Source organism: Acomys minous (genome assembly GCF_964271855.1).
Source record: "Acomys minous genome assembly, chromosome: 7".
Lineage (NCBI taxonomy): Eukaryota > Metazoa > Chordata > Mammalia > Rodentia > Muridae > Acomys > Acomys minous.
In genome coordinates, this window is record NC_140488.1 from 73,417,931 (window position 1) to 73,444,550 (window position 26,620).

General features: G+C 39.8%; 1 protein-coding gene across 12 annotated transcripts in view; it reads left to right on the forward strand.

Moving 5' to 3' along the window:
- The window catches only part of PHKA1 (phosphorylase kinase regulatory subunit alpha 1), a 114,285-nt gene that overhangs the window by 67,413 nt on the left and 20,252 nt on the right, over nt 1–26,620 (forward strand). For 3 of the 12 annotated variants that reach the window (XM_084788800.1, XM_084788805.1, XM_084788802.1), the window contains 12 exons: nt 1,914–2,090; nt 3,411–3,502; nt 3,961–4,100; nt 11,068–11,224; nt 11,811–11,890; nt 15,590–15,668; nt 15,795–15,924; nt 18,471–18,572; nt 21,653–21,768; nt 22,039–22,077; nt 22,201–22,239; nt 25,462–25,512. In XM_084788800.1, the coding sequence (XP_084644926.1) occupies nt 1,914–2,090; nt 3,411–3,502; nt 3,961–4,100; nt 11,068–11,224; nt 11,811–11,890; nt 15,590–15,668; nt 15,795–15,924; nt 18,471–18,572; nt 21,653–21,768; nt 22,039–22,077; nt 22,201–22,239; nt 25,462–25,512 (1,202 nt within the window). The remainder of the gene's footprint in view (nt 1–1,913; nt 2,091–3,410; nt 3,503–3,960; nt 4,101–11,067; nt 11,225–11,810; nt 11,891–15,589; nt 15,669–15,794; nt 15,925–18,470; nt 18,573–21,652; nt 21,769–22,038; nt 22,078–22,200; nt 22,240–25,461; nt 25,513–26,620) is intronic. The other 9 variants (XM_084788804.1, XM_084788807.1, XM_084788810.1 and 6 more) reach the window with 5 other exon arrangements.

Here is a 26,620-nt window from a genome sequence, read left to right on the forward strand (position 1 = left end):
CCATCTATTTTAAGACACTAACAAGCATAATCTCATTTATAATAAGCCAACACATTGGAAGTATTATTTTTGTTTGGACTCAACATTTACTGGATATCCCTCTTCATTTGCTTAGCATTTCTTTTTTCATAAACCACTTTGAAAATTAAATGAAACTGATATCCTTCTCCTCAATATCTGGATTATATTCAAGCTTAAGATCCCTGTCACTAGGGTGTCACTGAATGTGAGTTCCATTCATGCAGCTCTGCTAGTTCCCATTAGTCACATCAGAGGGACTTCTGCTCACTGAAGATTGTCCACAACCGGACAATGCATGACAGACTTAGCCAGCCTTGGTCTTGATCCCACCACTGTGCTTCTCTACCAATAACATTCTGAATGTTAATATGAAAGTGTGACATCCCCGTTATCTGTATTCAGAGATGATTATGTGTGTCGCTGCTTTGGACATTGTGACATGATGTCATCATCTAGAAAATTCATGCTCAAGAACCATGCAATAGCGTTACCAAAACTACCCAAGATTTGAGTAAGTTTACTATTTTGTATCAGGCCGTATTCATGGCTGTCCTTGCCTGCACATAGCCCACAAGCCATGGGGCTGGATATACTTGGAAGATGTATGCCTGTAGAAGAGTAAGCCCAAGAGAATACAGATCAGATATACTTTCTGTATTTCTGGCTGACAGGACAAATCGAATCAGGGTTCACCTGAAAGAGGGAGTGGGGATTAAAAGTAGGGTACAGAAGCCGGGCGTGGTGGCGCACGCCTTTAATCCTAGCACTCGGGAGGCAGAGGCAGGCGGATCACTGTGAGTTCCAGGCCAGCCTGGTCTACAAAGCGAGTCCAGGACAGCCAAGGCTACACAGAGAAACCCTGTCTCAAAAACCAAAAAAAAAAAAGTAGGGTACAGAGATGCAAGAAATAACGAGTCAAGTCTAGAAATTTCTGATCAAGACTCAGACTAGTAAGAACATATAGAGAGCAAGGTCAATAGGACCTATTCTAATCCCACTCGCCCTAGCCCCCAGGCAAGAATACAATAGCCTGAATCGCTCCCTGTAGAGCTTCCTAGTTCTCTGGGTAACTCCCTGTAAGAACTTCCTAATTCTCTGAGTAGTTCCCTGTAAGAACTTCCTTGATCCTCTGGGTGGTTCCAAGTTGGGACTTCCCTACTTCTTTCAAAGGTAAATAGTCCAAGGATAGCCTAGAACACAAGACCTCATGAGGCAAAGGTCAGCAACTCGAGGGTCACAGCATGCAGCCTAAGCACGGGATTTCTGACATGGCAGAATTTGGCAAGGCTCCCCACAGACACCACCTGCCCCAGAGTAACAGCACATATTTGGTGAATAAATAAATAAATGAGTTGACTAAATGGCAGTTGTGGATTATAGTCCTTTCTTCAACAATGGCATAGAAAGCTGCTTTTTGGTTAGTGATTAGAACTAGTATTTGTAGACTCTGTCCACAGCCTAAGTTGGAATTGGATGGAAGATACTTTCACAAAAGTATCTTCCTACTTGTGGGACCTGAAGGGACCTGTCCTGCTCCTACTCCATTATTGGTCCCCCTTCTGCCACCACTGCCATCACACACAGAAGTTATGAAATACTTGCTCTGCTTGTTCTAGAACAAGTTCATACCACTTTCAGCTGCCAGTAACTTTACCTCTATCTCAGTAAAATTGAAGAGCAGGTGGGTCCTGGTAAATGGCCAGACCTTCTAAATCTTAATCTATGAGGTTATACAATGATCACAATTTTTTTTCTCCATGAGCTAAGAACTGCCTACTTCTGACATAGTATTTTAGGTACAAGAGCCAGTCATTCTGACTGCTGGGGTAGATTTTGAAGTAACTAAAATATTCATTTTTTTGTCTCTTTCCCTTCCCTGACTAACCTTGCAGCTCGCTGTGGTGATGAAGTTGCTCGTTATTTAGACCACCTTTTGGCACACACTGTTCCCCATCCTAAACTAGCTCCTACCTCACGGAAGGGAGGGCTAGATCGGTTCCGAGCTGCTGTGCAAACAACTTGCGACTTAATGTCCTTGGTGACCAAGGCCAAGGAGCTGCATGTACAGAGTGAGTAATACCATTACTCCCTAGTGTCAGACACAAGGTGGCATGAAGCCCAAGATGGGGCAGGACATTGATTATACCATAAGCAGGAACTTGGTTTTGTTCATTGCTTTGGTCCCGGCCTCTTGGGCAGTACCTAGAATATAGTAGGCACTTTGACTACTTATGAAATCAGTGAATTAGATATAGTCTTGATATGAGTATTGTCATGTAGTCTGGTGTAACCAGGAAAACAGCAAGGCACAGGACAAAAAAGACATATTCAATTTTAACGTAGAAGTAAAATGGGAAAGAAGAGATTTCTCATTTGTAAAAATTCCTTCTTTGAGGGTAATTTTGTTTAAAGAGAAAGCATCATTAGACTAGTACAAAACAGGAGAAACTGAAACAGAGACTCGCTCTCTTGTTGAGCTACAACTAGCTCTCCCTTCGTGCCCGCTATCGCTGTGCACCCGGTTGGTCTAGCCATGTAGATCTTGAACATAACGGTCATTCTTCACAACATCGCACAGTCCTCTCCATAACCAGTACCTTCCTTTAGTAATGTTTTCAGTGGAGGACATCTTCTGTATATTTGAATAGTAGCCATGGTTCCTAAGACTGTTCAGTATTTCGGTGGTCGCTTCATGTGGAGGGAGACAAGGGCTCCTGGGCCACAGCTGGATGACTTGACTGTTACATTATACAGGGAATGAGAATGATTGAGATGCATGCTCTTGCTACCTAAATCTCCATTGACCATTACTAACCAGATACTAAATGTGAGCACTAGAGTATTGTTGGAAATTGAACAGAGGGAACAGCGTAGTACACCCTTTGGTTATGCTCCCTACAGAACGGGTTTGTGCAAAGACATGAAACCAGAATTTAATTCCCAGAACTGTTATTTCCTTGTTTGACCAGTTATTTGAGTTTTGTATCGTCTCTCTGTATAAAATGGTGAAAAGGACATGCAGGTCTCTCCTTAGAGGTTATGGTAAGTATTTCAACTACGTAAACAAAGCATCTTAGGAGCCTCTCAAAGTTGATCCACCACTACATGGTTTTTGATTCTGTAGATAGAATCATCCAGTTCCAGTCTCTAGAAATCAAATCTTCACCCAGGGAAGCCCAGAAAAAGTAAATGTAACTGAGTCCTTCTCTTACGTATTTAAAAAAGTATCTAATATCTACATTTCTTTTTATTGACATCAATGAAGGAAATTTTCATCGTTTTTGTTCAAAAGAACTGACTTATATGTTACCTTATTGCTGAAGTCAACTGTGTATTCTCTTAGTTTTTTATTTATCTTCACTTTTCCCATGAATGCCAACTTCTTGCAGATGTTCACATGTATCTTCCTACGAAGTTATTTCAGCCTTCTCGCCCCTCACTTAACTTACTTGACTCGCCTCAGTCTCCACAAGATAACCAGGTAACTGCACATCTTTCTGTAAGCTTTTTATAAAGCTGTAACGGAAGTAATAAAAGTAGCCAATATTGTTTCTGGTGTTAAACAAAACACTCTCCAATGAAGTGCATGTCTTGTCATATAGGCAAGGTGTTCTTCTTAGAGTTCAAGAAAACTACTTTGCTCTGTCATAGGGCTTGTTGGCTTTGTTGTTTTGGCTTTGCTTTTCATCGATACTTTGGAAGAAGTTTTGAGGCAGTAAGTAACCCATACTAGACTTAAACTTACCATGTAGATGAGGATGGCCTGGAATTCCTGGTTCTGTTATCTCAGCCTCCCATTGCTAGGGTTATAGGTGTGCACTACCACACCTGGGCAGCATTTAGAAAAGTCTTATGGAAAAGGTTTAGAGGTGGAAAGATAATACGTTCTAGGGTGCCATCTAGTTAAGCACTGTTTATTTATCATTGCTTCCTCCAAAGGTTCCTTCTGTTCATGTAGAAATACATCTTCCTAGAGACCAGTCCGGGGAAGTGGACTTCCAGTCACTAGTTTCCCAGTTAAAGGAGACCTCAAGCTTACAGGAGCAAGCTGATATACTCTATATGCTCTATACAATGAAGTAAGTGATGGACATTCCTGGTACACTTTAAGGTACATAGTGGGAGGAAGTATAACATGTTAATTACCTTTCTATATTATAGCAAATACCAGGAGTATTTTATTAAATATTATATATATTGTATTATATTATTAAAATAAAAGGTTTATTTTAAATCCCAAATAATTCCTTATTTTAGCATATGTATTTTTAAATTATTTTATTATATGTAAGAGTGTTTTGCTTGCATGTATGTCTATGCACTCTGAGGCCAGAAAAGGGTGTCAAATTTCCTGGAACTGGAGTTACAGATGGTCATGAGCCTCCATGTTGGTGCTGGGAATTGAACCCTGATCCTTTGGGAGAGTAGCCAAATGCTTATAACTGCTAAGCAAACTCTCTAGCCCCTAATACTAGTATTTAATAGACATGTATATTGATAATTTGTCTCATTTTACTGGCTTTTCTTCTGTTTTTAACTCATTTTTTAATCATACTTTAAAAAACTATTTTGTAGTTGGTAAAGAGACTACAACAAACAATTTAACAGTCTGTATTTTATTCTAATGAATAATCAGGTAGCGACTCATGTTAAATAATAGCATGATCTTTATTGTTGACTATTTTAACTATATAAAATTGCTGTTTTTCATATGGAAAAAGAGAACAAACAGATTTTATCTTGGCTCATACTTTTGAGGGTTTCATTCCATGATTGGTTGGTCCTATTGCTTTGGTATCTGTAATGAGGGACCAGATAATGGTAGCAACATGAGCTAAACCACTTGCCTCATAACTGGCTTACAAGAGACAGAGAAAGAAATATTATAATAGTGTCCCAGTAGCTCTTGCAAGGGCACACCTCAGTAACTTAAAATCATGCAACTGGACCTTACTTTGTCATGATTTCCACCATCTTCCAGTAATTCTATAAGTAGAGGACCAAGCTTTTAACATTTGAGGACTATACTATAGCATACAAAAATGGAGCACAGCAATGGAGCATCATGTACCTGTTTACTACAGTTTAGCAACATACTCATTATATGACTTCAAAGCCTGCATTCACAAAATTAGCATTATTCCTACCTCACAAAAGCTGTTATAAATATCTCTAAAGCCAGGGTTGAAGAGATGGCTCAGTGGTTAAGGGACTAGCTCTTCTTCCTGAGGACCTGGATTTGATTATCAGTACCTACATGATGACTCACAACCATCTGTAACCATACTCCTAAAGGACAGCCTAAGTAAGCATCAAAACAAGATCTATGTCAGTAGTCTAATGATGATAATCCTGATGCCATTATAAACACAGTTGTACAGGAGTATTTTTAATAGTTGCCACTTCATTGGAATATATTTCCTACAATGGGAAGTACTAAGTACATAAGCTATTTTTGCAGTGCTCAGGATCAAACTGAGGTCTATTTATACAAGGCAAGTCATCTATTTTGGAGCTATGCCCTGAGGTGTTGGGTTTTACATTCTCACATTGCCAAGCTTCAACAAACTATTGAACAAAGAATACAAATCTTACTGTTGTAGAAACTGAGTTTGACAAGTCAAGATAAGAATTTGAAAGCCATGCATACTAAAGTCATGAAGTTGTACTTAAGGCAGTAATGGTTCTTTATTAAGCAGTTGCTAATAAGAAATAATTAATAGCTTGGAACAGTGGCATTTACCTGTAATTCTAACACTTAGGAGGCTAAGATAGGAGCACTTCAAGTTAGAAGCCAGCCTGAGCAATATAGACAGACCCCATGCCAAAAACAAAAACAAAAACAGTAAAAAACAAACAACAAAAAAACCCAAGGTCAGATTTTTAGTTATGTTGGGCCCTCCTGCTTTTTTTTTTATACAACCCCATCCCCCACCTAACATGTTAGCAGTAGCTAAGCTGTGAGCCATGAATTTTTTGCTCTCAGAAATAGCTAGGCAGATCTCTTTAGGGCTGCTGAAGGATATCCCATGTTCCTAACCCCCTTCACCTTCTGAGAGTTCCCCTACCTTAAGTTTTTCTGGGTGACAGAGCCTGAGCCAAAATCTTTCACCCCATTGCTACTTACTAGACATCTCTCTACCATTAAAACCTACCTCATCAGTCACCTTTGTGAAGCCATCATTGGTTTCATCTGCCTGTTAGCAGATCACAGATTCTGAGAGATCACAAAACTTTTTTCACATTTCAAACTTATTTTTGACAATTTCAGAGTTAGAGGAAAGTTTTAAATATAGATAGCACAAAATACTTGGGTATCCTTTACTCGCATCCCACAGGTGTTTTCACAGAGCTCCTGTCTCTGTCTCTCTGGTTTCTTCCTCCTCTCTCTTCTCTTCACTCTGTGCTCTGCTCTATTCTCTTTCTCTCTTCTTCTTTCCCCTCTCCTTCTGTCCCCCTACCACTCAGAGATGTGACCCCCATTTAATCCCAAATATTTATTCAGGCTGCATTTCCTAAAACCTGTAAGCCTCTTATATAAGCATAGTAAAATGATTAAAATCAAAAAGTAAAACAATGCTATTATCTATTTGTATGACTTATAAAACAAAATCCAAAATTGTGTGTTCTGTTCAATTCTCGTGCTCCCTGTCTTCATTGATCAGGAGCAGTTCCTGCATCTTCATTTTTTAACTTTATGAACATTAAGATATGCATTTTTGCAGCCCTGCCACTTACGTTCCTTTCTGTGGGAACATATTAGTCTTACTGCTGATAGTGTTGGTTTTGAAACCTTGAGTTAGCCCTTTATTTAAGGAAGTACCTTCCAGTTTCCTTCACTAAAAATTTATTGTGTTATCTTCTGCAATTAAAAACATCCTGTGGAGATACACTTTGATCCCATATAAATAGCCCATTTTAAAAAACTTTTTACTTGCTCATTTTGTACCCATTAATGACATTTCTAAGGTACTTTTTATTCTGTATTTTTAAAAATTGATATTTGAATAAATAATACATTTTTATAGTTCAACATTTTAAGATTTATTTTATATGTATGACTGTTTTACCTGAATGTTTGTATGTATGCCATGTGCATAACTGGTGCTTGCAGAGGTAAGAAGAGGGCATCAGGTCCCCTGGAACTGGATGGTTGTGAGTCATCACGTAGGTGTGAAAAACTGAACCCTTGTTCTCTGCAAGGGCAATATATGTTCTTAACTACTGAGCCTTGCCTCCAGACCCTCATGGTTCAACATTTTAAAAATATACAAAGGTACATAGTGAGAAGGTCAAATAGTCTGCTTACCTGTTTCTAAATACCCAACTTTTTCATGGGCAATGTTATTTTTGTTTGTGTATTCTCCTAGGTACATTCTATATATATATATATATATGTAAATACATACATATATATGGATATTTATAGCCCTATAGATCCAAAGTTAGCATATTACATACATTGTTTTCATATATATATATATTACAGTTACCATAAAATAATCACCTTAACACTCAGTGGGCTTGAGCAGGAGTATAACATAATAAAATGGTGGAACTTTAACAGTTCTTGGATTGCCTGGTCTTGACTAGGCTGTTTTTAATCAAAGTCCCTCATTCAGTTTGTGTCAGACATTGACCCATGAATGAAGTCAGCCAAGGTTTGGTCTCATATACTGAGGGGTAGACACAGGCTGTTCACTACAGTCTCATTACCTACAGCTCTAGTACCTCCAAATGATACCCTCATGTGTCCTTTCCTCACAGCATAACGACAAGGGGTTCTTAAAGTATCCTAGAAGAAAAGATGGAAACTGTATTTTTTAAAAAAATAACCTAGCCTCAGAACTTACTCAGTCCCTCTTTTGCCTTAGTCACATGCATGCCTGGTATCCTGTTGTTTTTGTTTGATTTGTTTAGTTTTTCTGTCAATTTGACACAAGCTAGAGTTACCTGGGAAGAGGAAGGAACCTATGTTTGAGAAAATGCCTCCATCAGGTTGCCTGTAAGCAAGTCTGTAGGACATTCTATGATTTATGTCATAAGTCATATACTTACGATTTGTGTGGGAGAGCCCAGGTTACTGTGGGTAGCATCACCTCTGGGCAAGTATTCTTCAACTGTATAAGAAAGTAGGCTGAGTAAGGCATGGAGAACAAGCCAGTAAATGGCTCTCGTCCATGAATTCTGCATCAGCTCCTGCCTTGACTTCCCTCAATGATGAATTGTTACCTGAAATTCTAAGATGAAATACACACTTTCCTCCCCAAGCTGCTTTTGGTCCATGGTCTTTATCACATCAACAGAAACCTAATTAAGACAACTGGATTTAAAGGGAGAGAAGAGGAGAGAAGTATAAGAAATTATTACACTGTAAGAAGAGCACATTGAATGGAAAATTATTAAGAGCCATTTCAGAAGATACTACTTAAGTCTGCCTTATATTTCTTTTTTCTTTTAATTTGTATTAGTGTACATTAGTTATATACATTAGATTTCACATGGCATTTTTATTAGTATAAATTATACACAGTGGGTTTCATATGGCATTTTCTTTTTTCTTTTTCCTTTTTTTTTTTTTTTTTGTTTTAGTTTTTTCGAGACATGGTTTCTCTGTGTTGCCTTGGCTTTCCTGGACCTGCTTTGTAGACCAGGCTGGCCTCAAACTCACAGAGATCCACCTGCCTCTGCCTCCCAAGTGCTGGGATTAAAGGCACGTGCCACCATGCCCGGCATCATATGGCATTTTCATACATACATATAATGTGTTTTGATTATGTACACCCCAACCTGTTACCTTCCCTTGTTCCTTTTCCCAACTAGTCCCCTTTCTATGTAGGCCAGGCTGGGCTTGAATTCACAGAGATGCCCCTGCCTCTACTTCTTGAATACTGGAATTAAAGGTACGTCCACTACACTTAGCTCTTCCATGTATTTTTGTTAATGATCCAGTAAATTATATTAGGGCTGCTTGCAGGGGCATTAGTTCCCACCATTTCTTTCTTTCTTCTTATTTTTCTTTTCTTTATCTGAGACAGGGTTTCTTTGTATAGCCCTGGCTGTCTGGAATTAGCTTTGTAGCCCAGGCTGGCCTTGAACTTACAGAAATCCACCTGCCTCTGCCTCCCAGTGCTGTGATGAAAGTGGTGCACCACCATGCCAGGTCCTTTAGTTTTCTAATAGATGTGTACAAATGTATTATTTAAGTATATAATAATTTGACTGTTCTCCTAATGATGGACATTTGAGTGTTTTCTAGCCACTCATTATAACAAATAGTGGTTATAGTAAATAATCTCTTAACTAAAATTGTTTCACATATATAGAAGGAAGTTAAACCACAGTTTGACTTGATTGGTAGATCAAAATATATAGGTATTTGATCCAGGCTTAGTGGCGCATATCTCTAATCTTGGCACTTGGGAATTGAAGGCAGGAGAGTAAGTTGCAGGTCATCTTGGCTATGAGGCGAGCCTGGGCTACATGAAACACTATCCCATCATCTGCCCAATATAGATATACATGTATATGCCTATATATACACTATGTATGCATTTTAAGTGTTCAGTTGCATAATTCAGTGCCTTTTCATTTACTCATAAATATTATGTATCTTTCACTATTGTTCATTACATTTTTATTAACCCAAAATTAAAGTGTACTTCCTTTATCCATCAACTCCCAATCCCAGCCACCCAGCCCTAGTCAAGTACAGTGTACTTTCTGGCATTTGAGGCATTTTCTATAAATTGAATCATGCATTTCATGGTCCTATGTGACAAACATCTTTCATTTAGTGTATTATTTGCAAGACTTGTCCTCCATGTTGAAGCATATATCAACACGTCATTTCATTACTGCTAAATACTGCCAGGATGGCTGGAACACAGTTTCTTTATTCATCACTTGATGGGCACTTGGCTCATTTTTACTTTTCAGCTTTTATGACTAATACTAGTGTAAATATTCACGTACACAGCCATATTTTCATTTCTCTTGGATATATAATCAAAATAGAAATACTGAGACACATGGTTACTCTGTGCTTAACCACTGTAAGAACTGTCAGGCTCTTTCCAATATTTGCAAATAACTCCAGAGGCAGTTTTCATTCCCACCAGGGACTGTTTAAGTGATAAGCCACATCCAATACAATGCTATCAATTTGGGGGATTTTTTAGCAGCCTGATATAATAAAGTGTTATTTTGATGTAATGTTCACTTAAATTTTTCTTCTTACATGTGAGGTTGACTGCCTTCTCCTACATTTATGGAGTACTGATGTTTATTTTGTTCAGTTTTCCTTTGTTGTTTTTTAACTATCTATTTGTTAGAATTCTTTTTTTTTAAAGAATTTTTCCTATTTTGTAATTTGTCCTATACTTTGCATAATGTCTTTTTAGTAAGAAGTGTTTATTGTTTTATAGGTGTAAACTTATAGAACTCTTCTTTTATGGCTTCTGGTGATGTTCCGTAGTTAGAAAATCCTCTTCCTTCCAATATTATGAGCTGATTTTCCCATATGTTTTTTACTACTTTAATACTTACATGTTATCACACATTTAGACTGTCAGGTACAGGTCCAACTTTTTTTCTGATAGCTACTTGATGTTTTTAAGATCATTTAATAAATGATTTACATTTGTCATATATTAAATTCCCAATTCCAGGTAAGTTTCTATACCTCTAACTTGATTTCCATAACAGTCATTGTACAACAATCATGTATCTGGATCCTTTCCACACAAAAAATTCTAATACTATTAGCTCTTAAAATACTTAAAATGCTTTCAGAACTTTAAACAGCTACATCTGTTTATAATTTCAGCTATGTTGAAGCTTGACATGTGGCTAAAAGAATACTTTATGTAAAAGCGAAATTATAAAATTTGTGTCTAGACATATGAATTTCAAGATTGACTCTTAGTTATATTTTATAAGATTTTTTTTAGTTAAAATTTTCTACTAAAGGAGGCTAAAACAGGTATATCCATTATAACATTAAATTTTTTCATGATTAATGCACTCCCGTCTTTAAAATTCCAGAGGACCTGACTGGAACACTGAATTGTATGAAGAAGGGGGTGCTACCGTCAGAGAGCTTCTTAGTGAACTATATGGCAAAGTTGGTGAAATTCGGCACTGGGGTCTGATCCGATACATCTCTGGGATCTTACGGAAGAAAGTGGAGGCACTAGATGAGGTACTAATAAGTTCTTGGACTACACCAAATCTAAATGGGGGGAAGTTTTAAAGTTACTTCAGTGCTGGGAGTACAGCTCAGTGGTAGGATAGTGCTTAGCATTCCTGGGATCCCCGGTAGGGTAGTGCTTAGCATTCCTGGGATCCCCGGTAGGGTAGTGCTTAGCATTCCTGGGATCCCGGATCAACTCTTTGCACTGCAGGGGGAAAAGCTTGGTTTTTCCTACTTTTTAAAGCAATCACAACTTCTCGTTGTTTTCAGTCACATATATCAAGTCTCTGGTCGGCAGTCAGCTTTTTATTTTGAGTGGCAATTGTATGTATTGAACCATAAGAACTACAGACGTTGGAGGTGTTGTAAACTAAGAATTTGAGACCTTAGTGAATTTACACTAGGCTGAAAGTCCCTGCCTCCCAGAAGGTGAACTTGCCCATGGAAATCCATCTTCTGATCGTGTTTCATGAGAAGGAGAGGTTGGTTTGCTGGTACAAGTTAAGGGGAGTTAAAAGTTTTGTGGGCTGAGAAGAAAAATGTTTGGAAATCTGAACGTTCTTTGGAAAAGGTAAGCTTTGCTACCTCTTCCTAGGCCTGCACAGACCTCCTGTCCTACCAGAAACACTTGACAGTAGGACTTCCTCCAGAACCTCGAGAGAAGACCATCTCTGCGTGAGTGGGGCATGTGGTTGGGTTTCACATGATTTCTCTGCACCTTTAAGAAATTGTGTGGATTTAGCAGAGTCCCCTCACCCTCCTTTCTATAACATCTTATATGCAAAGAATCAGAACAGGAGAATGGCAAGGAAATGAAAGAGACCGTTTCTAGGAAGTAATGCTTAATTATTTTTCTTATAAGGCATTTCCTAAATCCCTTAATACTACTCATTCAAACACACACACACAAAAACACAGACATTAGGAATTAGCAACATAAAAGTAAAGCATAGTCTGAAAGAGAAATAGAAGAAAGAATGTGTCTATTACATTGGGCTGCTATTGATGCATCTCCATGCTGCTGAAGAAGGAATCAGAGGTGCTAACATCAAAGTTGCATAGCGGCTTTATTCATAATAGCCAGACCCTGGAAACAACCTAAGTGTCCCTCAGTAGAAGAATGGATAAAGAAACTGTGGTACATTTACACTATAGAATACTACTCAGCTATTAAAACAAGGAATTACCGAAATTTTTGGACAAATGGAGGGAACTAGAAATAATCATACTGAATTAGTTAACCCAGAAGCAGAAAGACTCACATGGTATATATTCACTTATAATTGGACACTAGCTCAAAAGGCATGTCCCATGAAAGTCTTCACTTACCAGGAGATTGGAGTAGATGTGAGGACATCCTATTGGGACTCTAGGTGAGAGAAGCATGGGAGAATGGGGAAATAGAAGGATCCAGAGGGTCCTAGAAACCTACAAGAAGAACATTGTGATGGGTGGATCTGGGCCCAGGGGTTCTGCTCAAACTATGGCACCAACCAAGGACAATACATGCAGTAAACATCAAACCCCTACTCAGATCTAGCCAATGGACAGGACGTTCTCCACAGTTGTGTGGAGAGCAGGGACTGACTCTGTCATGAACTCGGTGCCCCATATTTGATCACCTCCCCTTGGTGGGGAGGCCTGGTGGCACTCAGAGAAAGAATAAGCAGTCTACCAAGATGAGACTTGACAGCCTATGACCATATAGTGGGGGAGGAGGTCCCCCTTGGTCATAGACATAGGGGAGGGGAATAGGGTGAAAGCGGGAGAGAGGGAGGAACAGGAGGACACAAGTGATGGGATAACAATTTAGATATAATCTGAATAAATTAATTAAATAAAATTTAAAAAATAGAGTTGAGAGGGGAAATGGGCACTTAACAGATCAGCCTGCAGTAGCATTTCTGCAAGAAGAGTGTCATCAGATCGCCACTGGCCCAGTGTGCTGTAGCTTCTGATTAGCAGTAGTCCCCTAGGATGGGCTGGGACTAGAGGGGGTGATGAGTGGGGCAGAGTTACAGTGGAAGTTTAATCCCTACACACGAGTATCCATTTACCACTAGGCATGCCACTAAAGCCCTATCTGCACTAAGCCTATTTAATTTCATGTTATGCTACTGCCAATATTTAAATCTACAAGCAGATTGTATTTATAAGAAACCTTTTGGGGGGATTCTAATTTCATATGTGATCAAAACTAAATCTGGTTTTCTATGAAAGGATGATATGAAAACAGCATATCCCCTTGCCTGCCAGTTCTACCTCAGTAACCAGGGCAATAGAAAAGTTTTTATTGGTTTTTCTTCTCCCCCTGCCCCTCCTCCTCCTCCTCCTCTTCCTCCTTTTTGAGACAGTATCACTGTGTGCTCCAGACTTTCCCAGAACTTGCAGTCAATCCTCTTACACCTCACCTCCTGAGTATTAGGAGTATAGGTGTGCACCACCATGCCTAGCTAGGTTACCCAGGGATAAACAAGAGTGAAGTTACCAGGGATACCTTGGTGTCTGCAGACTCCCTCATTCCCAGGTCATACACATGAGTTCAGCTGCCTGTGAGGTCTAGTTCAGAGATCTGGACAGAGGCTTGGAGAGACATGTCCTAGGACCATTTGGCACAGATTCTATATGTAAAGTCTTAGTTATACTTTAGGAAAATAGTTGGCTAACTTGCTTGGACTGCCATGACAAAATATCATAGTCTGGGTGGTTTAAACAACAGCAATTGACTCTGACAGTTTTCAGTGTCAGCAGGGCTAGTTCCTTCTGAAGGCTGTCAAGGACTTTGTTATAGGCTTCTTCTTGGCTTGTAGATAAGCTGTTTTCCCCTGGGTCTCTTCATATTTTTCCATCCTACCCATGTCTCTGTGTCCAAATTTTCTCCTTTTTATAAAGACACCACTCATCAGGAACTTTCTTAACTTCGCTTAAATCACTTCTAAAGATCATATTTTCCATTAAAATCACACGCTGAGGTACTAAAGTTCTGAATTTCAACATATGAAAGTTGAAGGGCACAGTATGACCTGCAGTGCTTTACTTTTAGCAAACAGAAACTTGTATCACAAATAAGATCCCGTTTTGTGTCACTATAGGCATTTCAAAAAGAATATGCTTTGGCACATGCTTGCCAACTCCACCATGTCTAGACTAGAGAGATGACCCAACAAGTAAGACTGAACACTGCTCCTGCAGGATCTCAGTTTGTTTCTTAGCACTCGTGCTGGACAGCTCACAACCCCTTGCAACTTCAGTTCCAGGGGGTGGCAGATGGCATAACACCTCTGACCTCTGAGGGAACCTGCACTCAGGTGCACATCACCTCCCCTGCCACACACATAAACACAATTAAAAGTAAAATATTATGTTATCTCACTGAGAGAGAGTCATGGAGTGTGACAGCGTGACAAGTTGTGATAATGTATGGCTTTTATTCCAGCACTCCGATGCCTAAAGTAGGAGGATCAAAAGTGTAATGCCAGCCTGGGCTACATAGCAAGATCCTGTGTAAATCAAGCAAACGATGCCCCCTCACAAAAATACACAACAAAAAGACTACTGACAGAACAGACAGAGAGTCACAAATATGAGTGTGTATAGCCCTTGTGTGTATGTGTGCTTGCAAGTGTAGCTGACCTGATGAAACTACCTAAAGATCAGCAGACCCTTTAAGATGTGTCTATAAGAGCCGGGCGTGGTGGCACGTGCCTTTAATCCCAGCACTAGGGAGGCAGAGGCAGGCAGATCGCTGTGAGTTCGAGGCCAGCCTGGTCTACAACGTGAGTCCAGGACAGCCAAGGCTACAAGAGGGACCCTGTCTCGAAAAAAACAAACAAATGAACAAACAAAAAAGATGTGACTATAAGGAAATAAAATGGCTTCCCAAGGACATAGCTTAAAATCAGCTTCTTTGTAGCCATTATGCTTACTGGTCACATGTTAAAGACTAAACATAAAAGACTAGTCTGGAAAGACATCTAGGGTTAAGTTTTAAATGAAAACTATAAGTTAATGGGGTCAGAGTGGGCCTCAAAGGCAATAAATGAGCTTTTGTTTTTTGATTTTTGGTTTTTGTTTTGTTTTGTTTTGTTTTTGAGACAGGGTTTCTCTGTGTAGCCTTGGCTGTCCTGGACTCACTTCGAGGACCAGGCTGGCCTCGAACTCACAGCGATCCGCCTGCCTCTGCCTCCCGAGTGCTGGGATTAAAAGGCGTGCGCCACCACACCCAGCAATAAATGAGCTTTTTGTTCTGAAAGAACGAGAAGCGACATAGGCTTGTGGCAGTGGTTTGGACTTGCAGTGAGTTTTTAAGTTTTAGAATATATTTAGGCTAAGTTATTGTCGATGTTGATCTTTATTCATTGTTTTCTTCTGCAGACCTCTGCCGTATGAAGCACTCACTAAGCTGATAGATGAGGCCAGCGAAGGAGACATGAGCATCTCAATCCTTACACAGGTGGGCAGCATCGTGAAGCCTAACCGGGCAGTTGATGTTTCAATATTAGTTTGTAATTGACTGACAACCAAATAGACATTGCGAAACCTGTGCTATAACTTTTGTTTATATCCATTCTCTACTCAGGAAATAATGGTCTACCTTGCCATGTATATGAGAACTCAGCCTGGGCTCTTTGCTGAAATGTTCCGGCTTCGAATTGGTCTGATCATACAAGTTATGGCAACAGAACTGGCCCACTCTCTTCGATGCTCAGGTACTTCTTTAATTCAGTAACTGATTTTGGGTGGAATTCACTTCTAGTGCAGATCCATGGAGTTTGGAATGGAGAGGGAAAGGAAGGGAAAGATGCCGTGTGAGGCTCTCTTGTTCCTGTATTCATTAGTCACTGACAAAGGAAGCAAAAAGATGGCATGTTGTATACTGCTTCAGAAATGTCCAAATATCACCCCTTGGAGACTGCATTCCACATTCTTCTTAAGCAAGTTCTTTTAGCTAGCTTCTTCCTAACACCTTGAGGGCTTTGGAGATTGGCACACTGTGTGTGTTCTGATTCAAAGAATGAAGCCTTTGAACACCAAGTATGTGACTCACGTACTAAATAGTGCACCCTAGTGTTAGTGGTCTGTCAATAGCACAATAAAACAAGGAAGGGAGGATTTAATTAACATTTGTCAACAAGACTCAAAAATATTACAGGTTTATTTCTCAAGATAACAATTTTAGTTGAGGAAATAAATGGATCTGGAGGAAGCTATACAGCAAAATTGTCACACAGGTTTATCCAACTTTTTGACTGTTTTATACAACTTTTGCCACCTATGAAGTTCATACTTGAGAACCATGTAATTAATTTTTTTTTAAAAGCCAGGCAGTGGTAACAGACATCTTTAATCCTAGCACCCAGGACCTATTATTTAACCTACCAGAGCTGTTATTTGGTTTTATATTTATATACATTGTCTTATTTAATCCTTACAGCAGCCCACTAGAGAACACAATGTAATACTATTTCTGCCAATAAAGAAACTGAAAGATTTTTTAAAAAGTATTAGGTAGACAGTGTTGGTAAACACCTGTAATCTCAGCACTCAGGAGGCAGAAGAGTCAAGAGGATTTCTGTGAGTTCGAGGCCAGCCTGGTCTCTACAAAGCAAGTTCCCAGACAGCCAGGGCTACACAGGGAAATCCTGTCTCAAACCCTCCTCCTAACAAAAATGTTAATTTGCCCAAGGTTACATCCCTAGTTTTATAGTAGAAATTGAAGCCATGTCTGGCTGATTTCAAATGATTTCTAATCAGTACATTTTAGAAGTAAATGTATAGGATTATGCAATTGTGGTATCAAGGAATTTTTTTCCCCAGAGGGTTTGTGTCATAATTAGGTCTCTATTTTGGTGATAATGTACCGTGGCCAAAAGCAACTTCAGGAGAGGAAAAGGTTTAATTCATTTAACAGCTTAAAGTCCATCATGGGGCAGGGCAGGAACCTGGAGGCAGGAATTAAAGCAGAGGCCATGGAGGGCTTCTGCTTACTCACTTGCTCTGCATGGTTTGCTCAGCCTGGGACCATCAGCCCAGGCATGGCACCACCCACAATGGGCTGGGCCCTCCCAGAGAAATCATTAACTGCCCCCCCCCAAAAAAACCCCACAGACTTGCCACAAGCAATCTAATGGATCCAGCCCCTCAAGTGAGGTTTCCTTTTCTCAGATGACTCTAGCTCATGTCAGATTGACAAAAACAAACAAAACCCAACTAGGATAGTATGGTTATCAGTAATAAACCTCAGTAATGATAAAACTCTCCCTCGTTCTTTATTGCTTCCTGCATATAATAGATTCTTGCTGTTGGCATTATCAAAACCATGGCTCTCGGTCTTTATAGGATTAAAGCCTAGATTCCTGGGTCTGGCCTGTAGCTACTAACTTGCTTTCTACAAAATATTTTAGCAATCTCTATTCTCGGAGATTGGTGTCTCCTCTGATTTCCAAACAAGCACTGTTTATTGCTCACTTAACCTGCGTTGTACACAAAAGTTTGTTGTTCTTGTTGTTTCTTTTGTTTACATGTTCTATATCTCCAAAGTTAATGGTCAACCTCTGGAAGTCAGGTGCTATGTGGCATGCCCGCTTGTACTAACAGTGCTTAAAATGATGACCTACATGCAGTACTCTTAGTATGTTAGTAATGGTGAGGACCACATTCAAGTTATCCTCAGGATTCTTACCAAATCACAGATCCACCTGTGCTCTCTTTTAAGCAGATGTACTGAGAGCTTTTGAGTTTAACTGTGTGCATGTACATTCAGTGCTGTTCGCTCAATGCCTTCCACTTCTCTTGTTATCCTTCATTCTTCTCACCTTCGAATAAACACTGTAGGGAGTTGCCCAGCAGTGTGGAAATAGAATGAAGGAGAAACTAGTGGGCAACCCACTATGTAGACAGTCAGTTCTTACGTAATTAAAAACAGTGATATATGAATAGCCAAATATAGGTGTTAGCAGTCTGTTCTGTAACTTACATCTTCTGAAGGAAATGACTTAGAAATCCCACAAAAGGAAGGAGAGGATTTAATCCCCTTCTTAGAGGAAAAGAGAGCGCACACCCGCATGAGCAAACCAAGTGTAGTCAAGTGATCCTGCAATTTTTGTCACTTAACAGGCGGAGGCAGGGGGATGATGAGTTTAAGGCTAGGCTAGCCTACACTATGTAGTGAGAGCCTGTTTCAAGGAAAAATGTAAAATAAGGAGGATGTGAGAGGCAAACTAGAATTCCTTCTGCCTGCATTTCTGTTCGTTAGCTGAAGAAGCCACAGAGGGCCTGATGAATCTCAGTCCTTCGGCCATGAAGAACCTCCTGCATCACATTCTCAGTGGCAAAGAGTTTGGAGTGGAACGAAGTGGTAAGACCCGTGCACTGAACATATATTTCAGGGGATTTAAATTTTAATCCTTAGTTTTAAAATGTTTTTCTTCTTTCAGAGGAGTACTTAGCCTCTCTCCCCCGCCCCCCCCAAAAAACCTCCAATAAATAAAACATGTACAAGCAAAGCTATCTTTGGAACAGGATTTGAAAACTAAAAGAAAACTTCAGTTTAACAAGAGGTTTTGGGCTATGGAGATAGAAGGCTGAGTGGGTTATGTGTTTGCTGCACACACCTGACCTGAGATTGGATCTCTAGTATTCACCTAAAAGCCCAGCTCAGTAGTTTATGTCTGCAATCCCAGCTCACCCCGTGTCCTACTTTGCTTTTATTCCTATGGTGAACACCATGACCAAAAGCAACTTGGGGAAGAATGGGCTTCTTTGGCTTAGAAGTCCTGGTTGCAGTCCATCCCTGAGGGAAGCCAGGGCAGGAACTGACGTAGAGGAACACTGCTTACTGGTGGCTAAGTTGGTTTTTTAAACAACCTAGGATCACCTGCCTGCAATTGGCTGGGCCTTCCTACATGTATTATTAATCACGAAAATGCCCCAACAGACTTGCCTACAAGCCAGTCTTTTGGAGGCATTGTCTCCATTGAGGATTCCTCTTCTCAAAATGACTCTGGTTTGTGTTAAATTGGCAAAAATGACGACAACAACAGCAAGACAAACAAACAGCTAAGCAGCACACTCCATGTAGAGATGGGATACAGACAGGAGACTCTCTGGAAGCCTGCAGGCCAGCTAGCCTCAATGCAGCATTGAGCAAAAGAGACCCTGTCTCAAAGAAGGGAGAAGTCAGGGCCCTGCACTCAAGGTTGGCCTGACCTCCACGTGCACACCATAGTGGACATGCTTGCTCACTTGCACATGCACTCTCCCTCTCTCCTTTTCCCTCTCTCTTTCTCATGCACACCCAACACACGCTTTTTTAAAAAAAGATTTGAAAAACTATAAACATATATGTAACTCATCTTTTTCCTTAAATATGTCAACTAAGATTGATAGTTACAGTATTTCATTCAAATGTTACTTACACTTGTTTATTTATTGTATTCTGTGTGTATTGCAGAGCACATGTGTGGAGGCCAGAGGACCACTTGCAGGAGTTGGTTCTCTGATCGCACCATGTGTGTCCCAGGAATTGAGCTCAGGTCATCAAACTTGGAAGCAAGTGCTTACACCACTTGTGCCTTATTTCTGGCCTTCATTTCCTTTTTGCTATGTAGTAAATTGCCTTTTATTTCCTAATAACCCACAGTCTAGAGTCTTTCACAAGCTAATCTCCATATGTACTTCTACATTTTTATTAATAGGTGGTAATTTTACATATCACTGAGATTATAAGTATTAATTTAGTACATGCATACAGCATGTGCCTATCAAAACTAATGTGCACTTTGGGTTTTTGCAGCATTATTTATGCTGTATACCTAAAGAAGCAGAACAAAAGCCAGGCATGGTGGCACACGCCTTTAATCCCAGCACTCGGGAGGCAGAGGCAGGCGGATCGCTGTGAGTTCGAGGCCAGCCTGGTCTACGAAGTGAGTCCAGGACAGCCAAGGCTACTCAGAGAAACCCTGTCTCAAAAAACCAAAACGTAAAAAAATAAAATAAATAAAGTAAACCAGAATAAAAACCAAAACAAGTAGGGGGAAGGGAAGATTGTCTCCTATGCTTAATTGTTAGTCTTAGGTTATATTTTTCTCAAGTGGAGGGATGGCCAGACTTTATTATGTTTTGTTTTGTTTTTGTTTTGTATTATTTAAGTCTGTTGTGTCCTTGCATGGCTTCTAGGGACAGATCTCACTGGTGTGGTGAGGGAATGGGTAAAGACAAACATGTACAGACACACAGAAAAGCTGAAATTGGTGAATTGGGTTCTGACGGAGAAACCACAGCTTCCCCAAAGCTCATCATGTTTATTGCATCCAGCTGAACAGGGAGGCAGGGTTAGCTACACTCCATAGAGCAGTCTTAAGGCTGTAAACATCCAGGGAAAGCAAACTAAGGTAGACGTTTTCTGCACACACTATCAATATTCACACTCAGATCCCCCAGGGAAGGCTTTGCTAAGCCTCTGAACGTCATCTGGGTAAGGCTTTGCCACTCCCTCTCTTGGGGCTGAGGCATTGGAGTCCTTGACATGGCCACACCAGGGTCAACAGCACATACACTTGTTTGGGACTTCATTCACTTAGGACCCCTCCACTCCCTACAAACGAAACCAGGACCTAGAGAGACAGCACAGTGGCTAAAAGTACATACTGCTCATCCAGAGGATGAGTAACCAACAAGTATGTAGATCAGCTCACAACTGCCTGGAACTCCAGCTCCACAGAATCGAACTCCCTCTTCTGCACACATGTGGCATACATTTGTGTCTGACATTTGCACGTGCACACAACACACAAATAAAAATAATAAAGATAGGGCTGGAGAGATGGCTCACAGGTTAGGAGCACTGACTGCTCTTCCAGAAGTCCTGAGTTCAGTTCCCAGCAACCACATCTATATGTGATCTGGTGCCAGCCTCTTCTAGCCTGAAGGCACACATGCAGGCAGAATATTGTATATATAATCGATACATAAATCTTAAAATAATAATAATAATAGCAGGTTGGTGGTGGTGCATGTCTCTAATCCCAGCAGTTGGGAGGCAGAGGCCGGTGGATCACTGTGAGTTCAAGGCCAGGCTGGTCTACATAGTGAGTTGTAGGCCAGCCAGGACTACACAGAGAAACCCTGTCACAAAACATCATCATCATCATTATCACCATCATCATCTTTTATAGTTAGGAAGTGGTATTCCTCAGGCTGGAGATATTTCTAAAATGCAGATTCAGAATTGTTAGGCCAGATATGGGACCTGAGATTCTGTTGCCAGTATCTTCTCTGTTACTGATGCTACTTGTCCAGGAATAACACTTAAAACAGCAGGTTATACTAGTTGTCTTTAATTAAAAACAAAAGAAGGATACACATGTAAGTGTTTTTAACATGGTAGAGAAAATGAGACTGATTCTTCTTTTCTCTTTGAAATCTTATTCTATATAGTTCGTCCCACTGATTCAAATGTGAGTCCTGCTATTTCCATACATGAGATTGGTGCTGTTGGAGCAACAAAAACAGAACGAACTGGAATCATGCAGTTAAAAAGTGAGATAAAGCAGGTAAGATATAACCGAAAAACTACTGAGGTAGTCATAATTAATAACATCCTGAGCTGGACATGAAGTGCATGCCTGTAACCCCACACACAGGGGAAAGGAGTTGGAGGGTCGAGATCAGCTGTAGCTACAAAGCAAGTTGGAGGCCAGTCTGGAATACTGAAGATGCTGTTCAAAACCAAAGTCAAGCCCAAAACCTCCTTTTGACATCAGACTTTGTTTGCGTGAAGTATTTTCATATCCTGAGGATAATTGGAACTGTTTATTTTTCAGGTGGAATTTCGTAGACTGTCTGTCTCAACTGAGAGTCAGGTGAAACAACAAGAGAACTTGCAACATTAACTGGCCTTTACTTACCCTTTTAGAATCAGACGTTGTTGCACTAATTTATTTTGTCTCATAACCTGAGTATAACTTGAGCCATTTATTTTTCAGGTGGAATTTCGTAGACTGTCTATCTCAACTGAGAGTCAGGTGAAACAACGGAGACTTTGTAAAACATGCTTTAACCAGCCTTTAATTCCATATAGCATGCATGATCTCACGTGCTTTCCACAAGTAGTAACAAGCCATGGCATCTGCCTCATAGCAACTGTTTGTAGATAACTTTCCCTTTGGTGGATCAAATGATTACTTTAGGAGGAAGGTAGCTGGCAAGAGATAGCAAGAAACTGATGTCCTGAGTTCCCTCATTACAACTAATGTGCAGTTTATAATGAATTTATTTTATACAAGTAGATAGACTTACTGCTTTTTAAGAATAGGTAGCTGGAGAGATAGCTTAGCAATTCAGAGCACTGGCTGCGTTGCCGAGAATCTGGTTTTGTTTCTCAGCACCAACATGCTCTCTCACAACAGTTTGTGACCCCAGTTCCAGGAGATTTGACACTCTCTTCTGGTCTCCACGGATATTGCATGTGCATGGTACACAGACATATATGCAGGCAAAATACTCATACACATAAGATAAAAATACATAAATCTGAAAAATTATGGGGGCAGAGCAAGTGATTAAGAACACTTGCTGACCTTATGGAGAACCCAGGTTCAGTTCTCAACACATACATGGTAGCTCACAACTGTCCTTAACTGTAGTTCCAGTTAGATATCATCTTCTGGCTCCATGGGCACCAGGTACACACATGATGGACATATGTAAATGCAGGCAAAACATGCATACACATAAAAATTTAAATATATTAGTCCTTCAAAAATTAAAAAAAAAGAATATGTACAAGAAAGAGTAGCAGATTAGGTGAAGGTTTTATTTTTTTAATTTTGTGGAGATTAACATGCACATATACCATAAAAATAAATGACTCAAGGAGCTGGAGAGATGTTTAGTGGTTAAGAGCACTGGCTGCTTTTCCAGAGGACCCCAGATCAACTCCCAGCACACACATGGCAGCTCACAATTGTCTGCAACTCCAGTTCTAAAGAATATGACAACCTCACATAGATGTACATGCAGGCAAAACACCAATGCAGATAAAATAAGTTATTAAAACATAAATGACAGAATGTTTCATCCTATTTTTTCAAATTTGACTTCATTGTTGCTATGAGAGGTGTATGGATGATACTGGGTATATGAAGGGGAGGGGCACCTAAGTAGGACTAGGAATCAATAGGAGTCACTAAACAATATGTTATAGCCTCCTTTCACTATGGGTAACAACAAATGACTTGTATTATACAAAGAAGTACGTAGTATCTTTTACAATTTGTAAAACCATTTCATTTTAAGATCACTAAGTTGAGAAGGTGCTAATTTAATTCCGTCTAAAAGCAGTTCTTTTTTATTGTTTGAGAATATCCATCTCCCCCTTCCACTTCTCATGCAACTTCCTGTACTCTTTGTCAAACCCATTGAGTCCACTTAGTGTTCCTAGCATGTGTGTGGCTGTCTGCTGACGCCTGTTCGGGGCCACATCCCTGAAGAGAACTGACTCTCCCTCCCACCAAGCCATCAGCTACCCATAGCTCCTCCCTATCTGTGCTTAGATTTTGGCTGAGTTGATCTTGTGCATGGTATGAGTTCATGTGTGCAACAGCCACGTCATTTCTGGAAAACACTGTTCCACAGTGGTCCTCTTCCAGTCTTCCTACTCCCTCTTGTGCAGTGATCCCTGAGCCTTGAGGGGGTGTGATGCAGATGTCCCACTAGGGCTGAGCACTCCACCGTCTCTTATTCTCTGCATGTTGACCAGTTGTGACTCATGAAATTAACTGCCATCTACTGCAAGAAGACACTTCTTCTTCTGCAAGACACTTCTTGCAGTCATCTTGGTATGAAGATAAGCACTTGGGGAACAGTTCAATACTGCATTTAGAAGAATGACAGTTGTAAGCTCTCAGTGTCTGTGGCCTAAAGATCATTTGTAAAGATCATTTCTATAGTTACTAATAGCTCCTCCCACTCCCAATGTAGACTTATAATAGCTTACAGCATGAAAGCATCCTGGAGAGAAGATGGAGATTTTGTTTCTTTAAAAGGGGGCTCTGAAACCATTTAGGAGACTAAGCCAGTTCTTGAAGGAAATCTGAGTACTTTCTGTAAATATCCTTTGGCATTCATATTTTATGCAAGGGGAGAGACTGGAATAAGATGGGGCTGGAGAGATGACCCCGTGATTAAGAGCACTGGCTGCTCATTCAGAGGACTTGGGTTTGATTTCCAGCAGCTGCGTGATGGCTCACAGCATCAATTGTTCCAGTCCCAGGGGATCTGTCACCCTTTTCTGGCCTCCACGAACACTGCACACATGTGGTACACAGATATACATGTACACAAAACACACCCATACACATCAAATACCAAAGATACTTTAAAAAGCCACTCTGTTTTTAAACAAGTGTTTGTGTTACAGTTCTTGTTAATCATCTGAACATTTGAAAGTGGAAAGGACAAATTCAGTGCTGAATAATTGTTCATTGATGTGATGAGTTAACAATCTGTGTTTTGTTGAAAGTGACAGGCTAACTGCATTATAGTTTTTGAATTTGTTTTGTTGCAACAAGGTCTTCCACTTTTTTGTGTTTTTCAAGACAGGGTCTCTCTGTGTAGCCCTAGCTGTCCTGGACTCACTTTGGAGACCAGGCTGGCCTTGAACTCATAGAGGTCTGCCGGCCTCTGCCTCCTGAGTGCTGGTGTTAAAGGCATGTACCATCATACCCAGCTTACATTATAATTTTTATAGGCATTCAGTATTAATTATGAATTCTTTATATGATTGGAACTCGAAATCCATGTTGCCAGCTAGATGAATATGATGGTAAAACTTGACCCATCCAGTTACTTGAGGTTTTTCGCCTACATATTCAGTACCTCTAGGTCTCAAAAGGAGACCAAATGGTTAGGACTGTAATCGAGAGGATAGGGAGCCTGGAGTGTCATTATTTTCTTATTTTATAACATGGATTCCCATCCTTGCCTGCCTGTCGGGTTTTTTGCATTGTTCTCTGCCTCTTACTAGGACTCTAATTTCTGGGCAAAGATATTTCAAGATAGTTTGTAATTTATTTTACCTTCACCATGGAATTTAGGATAAACTTGTGTATTGGCTTTTTATTAAAACATGCGGGATAATTACTTAAGTGGTCTGCAGTTTAATACTACTAATAGATTTTTAACACAAATAATGGTTGCTTTACCTCATCTCTTTAAAATTTTTGTTTTCTTAATTTCTTTTATAGACTAGTGGTGGTCATCCTTCAGGTATAGATTTGATGTCGCCGTCCTTTCTGGTAACTCATCTTCTGTTATCTCATTTGATATAATGTTATATGGAACATAACATACTATATATATATCCACAAATCAGGACCTGGAAAAATGGCTCAGTGGTTAAGAACACTTTTTGCTCCTGCAGAGGACCTGCATTCCAGTCCCAGCACGCACATGGTCATTCACAACCTCCTGTAACATTCATGTGCTCCTGTGGTATCCATTCAGACGATGAAGCAAATCCAAAACTAAAAAGCTAAATAAATAAAAACAAATTGATCCAGAACTAACATAACTACAAAGCAAGTTCATATAAAAGAGAGAGGTCTGTCTCTTGCCTAACAAGGCAGGAACAGGAGTTCAAGTCCAACCTCTTTCTGATTTTAGAAAAAGTCAATTTCATAAGTATTTGTTGCGTATATGTTAATTCTTTGAACTATTGCAAGTGTACATCACTGTGCATCAGACAGTGAACTGGACACCATGAACAATGGTTTGGAATTGATTTGAAAAGCCAAATTTTGGTCTGTATCCTAGTGATACTGAATCAGAAAGACTAGGCTAAGCCCCAGCAGTCAGTCCTAATAAGCTCTTTATGGAATTCTGATGCATTTTTAAATTTCAAAGGTATTTGTTGTAGCTAGTCCTCTGAGAAGTAATTCAGTAAGTAAATGTCAACTAAATGCCAACTCTATGTCGTGCACAGGAGCTACCGCATTGAACAAAATAGAAATGACCTAATGAAGCTTGCAATTTAGGAAGATTCTTTTCTAATTAAATTTCTTTCATGTTTGTGTTTTTCCACTTTATTAGACCATATTAAGCTTTGAAATAATGAGTTTGGTTATGACATTTTTCTTATATGTATAATATACTTTACTCATATATAGTTTTTGGTTTGAATGCTAACTTATTTTTCACAAACTGAACAAGAAGGGAACTATTGGCAGTACTATTTTGGTTAACTTGAATATTAGGAAGAGTTGGCCAGCTTTGTGATTCCCATGTTAATAATGACAGCATTAAAGATTTAGGAAATTAAGATGATACAAGTCATTTTCTTAGAAAATATTTCTATCATCCTTTATTTGGTATTTATTTCTGAATCTAATCTGTCAAATAATCATT